The sequence below is a fragment of the Podarcis liolepis genome (assembly GCF_965112155.1).
Source record: "Podarcis liolepis genome assembly, chromosome: 15".
Classification (NCBI taxonomy): domain Eukaryota; kingdom Metazoa; phylum Chordata; class Lepidosauria; order Squamata; family Lacertidae; genus Podarcis; species Podarcis liolepis.
Genome location: NC_139566.1, coordinates 833,133 through 842,578, shown reverse-complemented (window position 1 = coordinate 842,578; position 9,446 = coordinate 833,133). Strand labels below are relative to the sequence as shown.

Genomic DNA, 9,446 nt, shown 5'->3' with positions numbered 1-9,446 from the left:
GGCCTGGCTGTGTGTGAAATGGGTCCGCTGGGAGCCTGGCCAGATCTTCCTCTTTGGCTCCGTGGGCCTGGGACAGGAGGTGGGGCTCTGGCCCCCCTTTCTGCGGCCTTGTTCGCCTAATAGACTCCACAGGCCTGGAGGGGGCTCTCACTTCAGCCGCCCCCCCCCGCTTCCTCCTGACCCTTCCTTGCCTTTGTCCCGTCTTTCCTAAATCACCTTTTTATTTTTTGCTTCGCTGGCTGTGCCAGCACTTCTGTGTCCCCCGTGCACCTCCTTGAGTCAGCCAAACTGCTGGAGCATCTTACCTTCGTGATAAGGACATCTTTGGCATCAGCAATATCGAGATCTTCTTCCCAAAGGCAGGCAGCCAGGGGCTGAACTCTTCAGCCTCGAATCCTGGTTTGGTTTTGCTTTTTTGGGGGGTGGCATCCCATAGGGACACGGGTGGCAGTGTGAGTTAAACCACAGAGCCTAGAGCTTGCCAGTCAGAAGGTTGGCGGTTCAAATCCCCGTGACGGGGTGAGCTCCCGTTGCTCGGTCCCTGCTCCTGCCAACCTGGCAGTTCGAAAGCAAGTGCAAGTAGATAAATAGGTACCACTCCGGCGGGAAGGCAAATGGCGTTTCCGTGCGCTGCTCTGGTTCGCCAGAAGCGGCTTAGTCCTGCTGGCCACATGACCCAGAAGCTGTATGCCAGCTCCCTCGGCCAGTAAAGCGAGATGCACATCGCAACCCCAGAGTCAGCCATGACTGGACCTAATGGTCAGGGGTCCCTTTACCTTTACCTATCCAATAGGGGCAGTGCAGAGTTTGAATAGTGGGGGAGGACTCAGTAGCCGTGCCCACCCCCTCCCTACCAAATAAGAGCCAGTGACTTCACTTTGGGGGTCAAACAGACTAGCCCCTCATTTTAAATGTATTTTAATATTGTGTTGGAAGCCGCCCAGAGTGGCTGGGGAAACCCAGCCAGATGGGCGGGGTATAAATAATAAATTATTATAATATTATTATTATTAAAGAGAGTCTCTGGCCGGCTTTTTTGGGGAGCGAAAGAGTGGGTGCCTCGCTTTGTCACAGCAAGATGCCTTGAACGCTTTGGCTGTGTCCAGAGATCAGCTTCGTTCCCAAAACAAATTAATGCCCAAACAGTAAAGGCGAAGGAAGGAGTGTGTCGCTGGTGGCCTCAAGCAAATTATAGACTCGCAGAGCTGGAAGGGGCCCTCCCACGGTCATCTAGTCCAACCCACTGCAATGCAACGATCACAGCTGAAGCTTCCCTGGCAGGCAGCCATCCAACAGATGCAGCCCTCAACCCCCACCAAAAAGTTATCTTTACAGATGGTGAGGTGGCCCTTTTGGTTGTGAGAACGGCTCTTCCTACACACAAACACCCCCCTCCTAGGGCCTGCCAGCTGCGTGGCATTGTCTTCCTCCTCTTCCAGTTTGAGTATTGGGGGGGGGAGCTTAGCTTACTTGCACCAAACACCCAGAAACTTGGGGGGGGGGCTTCTGTGCTGTTTGGCTGCAAGGGGCCCCTCAGGAGGAACAATCGCTCCCCTTGTCTCCCTCTCCTCCTGCTTAACTGAGAGGGGAGAAGGTGTTTTTTTAAAAGAAAACACAGTCATCACGTACACAATACCTTTGACTTTTATTTCCATGATTAGCACAATGACTCTCATTACATTTTGGAGAGAAAATTCGAGGGTGGGGATCAGGGGAGAGTAATCGAAGCAGGAACTTTTATTTCCTTTACTCTAAAAAAAAACAAAACAAAAACCCTTAAAAAATTAACTTTGCAGTTATGACAAGTTTTGATTAAAGAAACATTTTCCTTTTTTAAAAAAAAAGTTGCGGAGAACATTGCCACTTACAGGAGAAGGTAGGAATGAACAGTGCAAGTCAGCAATCCACTTTGGGGGAAGGGGCACCAATTTGGGCACAGCTCAGGAGCTTGGGGTGGTGGGGGCTGTGGAGACCCCTGACCCCTCGTGTTGTCTTGGAAACATGGAATTGGAGAGTGGGTGGGTGGGCTGCAGGCGGCCGAATCCAGACCCCCCCCCATCAATACAGGACTTGGGCTCTCCTTGAGAGCGACTCCCTTTTTAACTTCCCTTCTGCTGGGCAGAAAGACTGCCATCCATCACTTCCACCCGACCGTTAAAAGACACTCGCTTCAGTGGTTTTTCTGAATCTGGACAACGGCCCCAATCCAGTGCGGTGGAAGCGAACCCTGCATCCCCCCCCCCCATTTCATTGGGAACACTTAACCCACAACACTCTTGACGGCATTTATTTAGCACCCCTGGCTCACTTGTCATTGGCCGTTCTGGGAGTACTGGCTTTCCCCAATTTTTTTAACGTACATTTTTCATTTATTGAAGCTGGCAGTGTTTAGCCTAGGCACAGGCAAACTCCAGCCCTCCAGATGTTTGGCACTACAATTCCCATCATCCCTGTCCGCTGGTCCTGTTAGCTAGGGATGATGGGAATTGTAGTCCCTAATATCTGGAGGGCTGGAGTTTGCCTGGAGCAGATTTTTTTCTCGCCAGTGTGGCTACAGTGATGGAGGGTGGAGTTGCCACGGGGAAGCGGGCAGGCTATCTGGCTGTGGGTGAGGAAGACTGGCAAAGGAAAGGAAAAGCTGTTCATTTGCAGAGTGTAGTGGGAGAGGCCCCAATGGCCATCTTGACTAGCCCCCTGCAATGCAGGAATCAGAGGCGAAGAATCCCTGGAAGGTGGCTATCCAGCCTCTCTTTAAAAACCTTCAAGGAAGGAATCCATAGCAGAGGATGGTGCAAATAAGGCTCAGGGGCATCTCAGCCCACGAGTAAAAAACCCCAATCTGCCCCCCCCCAACAGCCAAGTTCATTTACTTGCATGGGGTGGTGGTAAATATATTCCATAGATCCCCTTGATTTGAGTGAACACAAGAGAGGCCTGTTTTTTATCCCGACTTTACACAGAATGCTGCCTTTTTCAATAAATCCTCACAACATCCCTTCAAGGTAGTCCTTATCCCTCCACCGTGTATTTTTGGCTTAGCCAAATTGTAACAAAATACCCCATCAGCTATACTGAAGTTATGCTTATTTATCGTTTTGTTCAAAGAAACACACTTCTTTAATCAAAAATTGTGTTGAGTTAGAAACTAATACTTTGTTACAGTTCCTGTTTGCTGTGGTTTTGTTTTTTGTTTTGGTCCACTTGACAAAAAAAAAAAGAGAGAATAAGTTAACACTAAACACTCAATATTATATTTAATATACATATATTTATAATATATATGTACACACAGTTAGCACGGTCTGAGCGTCAGGGGTCAGGGACAGCTGGGGAGGGAGGAAGTAGAGAGAGCTGGCGGAGAGGCAGGATTGGGGCCTGGCTGTTTCCTTCCCCTGTTCTGGCTCCTGGAGCTTCTGCCCGGCTGCAGCGGACTACAATTCATGCACCTGAACTTAATACGGAGGGCGGGTTTGTACTATTAAAAGAAAATAAAAACCCTGACCATGTCCCGGAATTTTAAATCTAAGACACCAGAGGTGGTTTGACTGATAACATTCAGTCTGCGTGGAAATTGCATCTTTGTGCTCATCTTGGAGGTGAGAAAGTGTTGTGGTGGGGTTAATTTAACAGTACAGTCATACCTCAGGTTACAGACGCTTCAGGTTGCACCATTTCGGGTTGTGCACTGCACTGAACCCAGAAGTACCAGAACGGGTTCCTTCCGGGTTTCGGCACATGCACAGAAGTGCTAAATCGCTCTTTGCACATGTGACAGAAGCGCCAAACTGCAACCCGCGTGTGCGCATAAGTGCGGATCGCAAACACTGCGGGTTGTGAACATGCCTCCTGCACGGATCACGTTCACAACCCGAGCGTCCACTGTATGTGCAAAGTTGCTTTTGTGTGTATGTGTGTATGTGTGTTTGTATATATATATATATATGTGGCTTGTGGGAAGAGGTTCTTTTAAACATTGCAGGGCCTTGCTCATTGGTGGCTCAGCAGCAGAGCACATGCCTGGCTTGCAGAAGGCCCCAGATTCAGTCCCCAGCATTGTCTCCAGTAGGGCTGGGAATTTCCCCTGCCTGACATCCTGGAGACCCAGTGTGTGTGTGTGTGTGTGTGTGTGTGGCGCAGCCACAGCTGGAGGGCCACACAGGTGTGTGTCTGCCTCTCCACCCCCAGCCCTGACCTAGCAGAGAGCCTCCTTTCTCTCTGGCAATGTCACTGGCATTGCAAAATATTTGAGGCGTTTTCATCCAGAGACCAAGCAAGGGCTGCCCTTTAAGAGCTGTGAAGGACTTGGCCATGCCAAGGGTGGTGGGCATTTAGCCCCTAAGCAAAAAAATAGTGTTTTCTGCATCCTGTGATTCTGAGCTGCCTCCTAATCAGCCCCTTTGTTCTTTGCTTTGTTTTGAGCTGTTTGTTCGCTTTTTAATTCCAGCCTCACCCCCCCCCAACCACCCTGTTTCTTTTTTGACACTATTTTTACCCGCTGCCAATTTGCTAATTTGCAATGACATCACCACCACCAACTGTTCAGCTGTAAACATCAGAAGTGTGTGCCTGTGGGGTGTGGGTACTTAAGGGCAGCTGAACCAGAGACCACCCTTCTGCTGAGGTTTTGGCTTTGAGAAGGCAGAGGCTTCCTGGGGCTGATTTTTGTTCCGGTAGGACCTTGGAAGGAGTCGGGGGGGGGGGGAGAAAGAAGGCAAAGGCGGCAGTAGCAGCCCCTTCCCCTCCTGCGCAATTTTTGCACCTCCAGCAGCGTTTGCTGAAGCGCTTCTGCACGTCTTCACACAAAGGCTTCTCTTAGGAGGGCACCAAGCAAGGGCAAGCAGCCCAGTGTCCCTGACCCCCTTAGCTGAGAGCGAACACTCCCCTCTGCTACCGCTCCTCATAGCTTTTCCGCAGGACCCCAGACCCTATATATATCTTGATTTGAAATGTGGCTGACCTCTGCAAGAGCAAGGAGGCTGAGAAGCCCCTTCCACAGTCATGGAATTGCTGAATCAGAAGAAACATCTACTCCAAGCCCCCACATCTAAATCACAACGAAGGCATCCAGGACAGATGGCCCTCCGCTTACAAACCTCCAGCGAAGGAGTGTCCACATGGTCTGGCCCCTTCCTCTAGGCTTGGCTCAATCCAGAAGCAGAACAAGCTGAGAGCCCGGCTGAGTGTGCCATGCGCCCTTGGAGTTGTGTCCAGATGTGCACGGCCAACCTTGCGAGAAGGTGCTTTGTGGTGCAGCTTGGAGGCGAGGCCCCACCATGCCAAACTGAAGGCAGGCAGGGGGGTGCAGTGGTTGTAGGGACGGGAGCCTGTCTCTCTCGAACGGGGGGGCCATTGCCTGTCTCTCTCCTGCCGCTGACCCCTTGCCTTGCTCCAGAGGAGCCCTCCCCACCCCACCTCGCTCCCCCTTTCCGCCAGCTCTCTGGACTTCTGAACAGTCATTGCACACCAACACACACCGAGGGAGTTTTGTGCCAGGAATGCATCTGGTTGGGCAGGAACGAGCCACTGCGGCTGAGATCCTGACCCAGGGAATTGGGGGGGGGGGAGATTGAAGGCAAGGCTCAGGCTGTGTGTGGTGGGTAGAGAGGCAGCGGGATTGCCAGGGGGTGGGGAAGGGGAGACCTAAACAAGATGCCTTGTAAGAAACACAGACCTAGCCCACCTGTTGATACGTAACACAAAAGAACACAACACTACCTGCAAGGGGGAAGGGCAGAAGCAGGTGGTCTCGCTTTAAGGTGGGGGGGGGGGCAGGGAGAAAAGAGGAGGAAATACTACCTGGCCAACAACACCAGGGTGCACAGCGCAGTTTTTCAGCGTTAATTAAATAATATATATATATATATATTTCCTTTTGCAGTCTGATGCAAGTTCCACTGTTTGGGTGGGTCTCTTTTTTTAAAAAAACAACAACAACTGAGAAGCGTTTTCCTCCCCCCACCCCAGAACAGGTGCAGTTAGTTTAATGGCAATATATGTGCAATGGAAGCTGCAGCAGAGAGACGAACGCAGCAGCCAGGATCACAGCTTTGGGTGCCCAGAAACAGTCACGTGGCCCCCCCTTCCCTTCCTCCTCCTCCTCCTCTACACCCCCAGCAGCCATGTGAGGCAGGGAGACTGTCTTAATCTGGCTCCATCTGGAAACAAACTGTGTGGGGAGACAGAGAAGCAGACAAATCCCACTTTCCTCCTAGCTGCATGTGGATTACTGTTTACCCCCCATTTGTTCCTTAAACATTTTAGCCTGCTTACACACACACACACACACACACACATGGCAGCTGCTCAGCACCCAAGGGGGCTGCATGTGCTGCAGGGGGAGGCAACACGTATTTCTCTGTAAGCAGAAATGTGGCCCCTCAGGACTTCCCTGATTTATTTAAGACACGGGTGTCTCGATGATCGTATGCAGGGATGCAGGATGAGTGCATGCAAGCAGTGTCATCGGCTCTCTTGGGTCTGGGCAGGTGGGGAGGCTGCTGGTAGCCTTGGTTGCTGCAGAGGTGCCCCTGTTGCAACCTGGGAGCATCAAGAGGCCTGCCCTCCATATCAGGCTGTCTCCTGGGCAGGTGGAGGGCCAACAGGCAGGCAGGCAGGCAATTCCCTAGGGAAAGCCTCAAGGGTCCCACCATCCCCATGGGGAAGAGGAGACCTCCAGGCCCCCACCCAACCTACCAGTCCCCCCCCCCCATCTATGACAATGCAGCCACTGAGCAGAACAGCAAGGCGGTCCACGAGCTGAGGAGTAGAAATCATGACAAAGAAAAAGAGGTGCCGTTTAAGGGTTGGCCCCCTGTGGAAATGGCCCTCCGCTCAAGGCGAGCCAGCAGGCAGGGGGTGCGGGGGGTGGACTGAATCGGGGCAGAAGTGGCACACGTCAGTCCCCTGAGGAAGGAGGAGGAGGAGGAAGGGGTCAATGTCTCTGGCCACAAGGGAGGAAGAGGCACCACGGAGCAAGTTGAAGGAGAGGTGGCGGCAGCGGCACAACCAACACCGAGGAAAGGCACAAAGTCAGGGGGGGCAGGCAAGGAGGCTGGGGGTGGGCTGGTGTGTGTCCCCCCCCCCAGCTTGCCTCCTGGTGAAAGGCCTGCTCTCTCACCCCAGGGTTAGCACAGACTGGCAGGGAAGGAGCAGACCCCCCAATTGAACCCGGCTCTCTCCACACAAACTTTTGTTCTCTCTCTCAAGCTGTATCCCCCCCCCAACTCCTGTCTTCCGCTTGTCCCCTCCCTGCTCAGCAGGTACTTAGCACCCCTGCCCTGGGACTCCAGCACCCTAGCCCTCCGCCCCAGAGATAACACCCTGGGAGAAATTTTAAATGCCCTCCCTCCCCAGCTCGCCTTTGCAACCAGCTATCCCCCCCCCAAAAAAAACCCTTTTAGGATGTCTGGCTCAGCCGAAATAAACCTTGGCAGTTTGCGTGGCTGAAGGGGAGTGTGGCTGCCGTGGCCTGAGATGCGCAAATTTCCAGTGCGCCGCTCGTTCTGTGTGTGCATTGAGCCGGGATGTCAGCAAAATCTTAAGCTGCAGTACTTGGCTGACTTTGGAGGGGTCAAGAGTGGTAGCGAGGCCTCACAGGCGACTGGCAGGGTGTATAGCCGGGGTGACAATTCTGAAGTGGGGAGCTTCAGGGCCCTGTTCTGTGGCCCTAGGGCCCCCCCCCAGCACACCTGAGCAACTAGGGGCCCCCTCAGGCTTTCCCGCTGCAGCCTCACAAGCAAAGCTGCCATGACTTCTTCCTAACCCTTCTCCATCTCGTTCCCTTCCCCTCCTTGCTTGCTGAACTTGCCCCTCGTTGCCCAGTCCTTTCTAACCCCCCCCCCCATCTCTCCCCTGCAAACTGATGCCTCAATGCCAGCTCCTGGCGCTGGTTCTGCACTGGGGGGCTCCCAGTGGCTTCTTAAGACCAAAACACCCACCCACCTGATCTCATCTCCCCCTATCCAACTTCCTCTGCCCATCCTCACCTCTTCCTTAACAACAACAAGGACAACAACAACAACAGGCCAAGGCTCTTGATTTTGTTGGGGTCTTAAACTTGGGGGGGTCTGCCCTTTCCCGGTGGGTGGGTGCGTGGAAGGGAGGGAGTGGCAATTGGGGAAAGGTGGGCGCCATGTTTGCATAGCAACAGTCCTCCAGCCCCCTGGCTGCCCCCCCCCATCCCAGCAGCCCTCCCGAGGGTTCATCCACACCAGTCAGTGGCAAGGGGGGGGGATATGTGTGTGGGGTGGAGGGGTTGGGGAGGGGGGTTGGAATTAAGACTCCATTAGTGGCCAAGGCTGCTCCCCACCCCAGTCCCACAAGACAGGCGGACAGTCACAGAAGAAAGGGCAGGGTGTAGCCAGAAGGGGCAGCTGGAACCGTCAGGGCACAGTGGAGCAGGGGGTTGGGGGTTGGGGGGGGTCATCCTCCTCCCAGCTGCTCCCTTCCTCCCCCCCCCCACTTTAAGCTTTTTTGGGTGGCGGAGCCAGTTTGATTATCTCTTCTTCGGAGGGCTGCCGGATGATGTCTGTGGGGAGAAAAAGAAGGGAGACAAGATGAGAACGACTTAGGAGTCACCTGGTGGGATTGTCTGAGTCCACCTAAGCCTCCTTTAAAGAGATCTGAGTTGGTGGCCAGAAACACATCTTGTGGCAGAGAGTTCCACAAGCTTGTGAGGACCTGTGTGAAGAAACTGCGGCCTGAATCTACTACCCAGTCTAATTTCTATGATTAGGACTTGAAGGTCTCCAAGTGATATTCAACAGATTGAAAACCTAAATGCAGTCCCTATAAAGAGGGAACCAGTGGAGAGCTTAGGGTCCGAGGGGCCCCACATGCAGCCCTCTTGGGGGGGGGGGCTGTCTGTTCACGTAAATACACGTGACTATTAACAGCATGGCTTATCTTTTTTACTATTATTAAACTCAGAGTTTCAAAGGTATCCTCTCAGCTAACGCTGTATACTAGCAAGTGGGAGCCACTCAGCCTCGCAGAACACTATTTCTGGGCTGCGTATAAATCTGCCTCAGAACAGAGCAAACCCAAATTATTGAATCCCTTCCCATCCTCTTCCTCATGTTAGAAAGCTGTGCAGTTGGCGCCCTTAGTCATGAAAGGGACAGTTGCACGACCTGCTTTTGCCTAGCTGCCCATTTTCAACCTCAGAGTAGAAAAACTATGCCCTTGAAAAGCTTCCCGCACAACCAACCACTTATCTTCCCCATGGCTGCATCTTGCCCCTTGTGAGCCAGGGAGGTTTGGGGATGGAGTTGTTGGCGGACTCTGGACAAAAGAGTCCTCTGTCCACCCCCCCATTGCCCTTGGGTGGGTGTGGGGCACGTCCCTGCTCTCCAGGCTGGAGATCTGAAGCTGGGTTTCTCCAGCTGTTCAAAGTGGGTCTGGAAAAGGGAGAGGAGACCAAGTTCTCCCCTCAAAGTCGGGTGAGA

General features: G+C 53.0%; 1 protein-coding gene across 1 annotated transcript in view; it reads right to left on the bottom strand.

The window, feature by feature from the left end:
* Positions 1-1,626: 1,626 nt before the first annotated feature.
* PEA15 (proliferation and apoptosis adaptor protein 15) overlaps positions 1,627-9,446 on the bottom strand; it is a 58,911-nt gene continuing 51,091 nt past the window's right edge. The window contains exon 4 of the mRNA XM_083477438.1: positions 1,627-8,527. Coding sequence (XP_083333564.1) covers positions 8,463-8,527 — 65 coding nt within the window. The 3' untranslated portion in view covers positions 1,627-8,462. The remainder of the gene's footprint in view (positions 8,528-9,446) is intronic.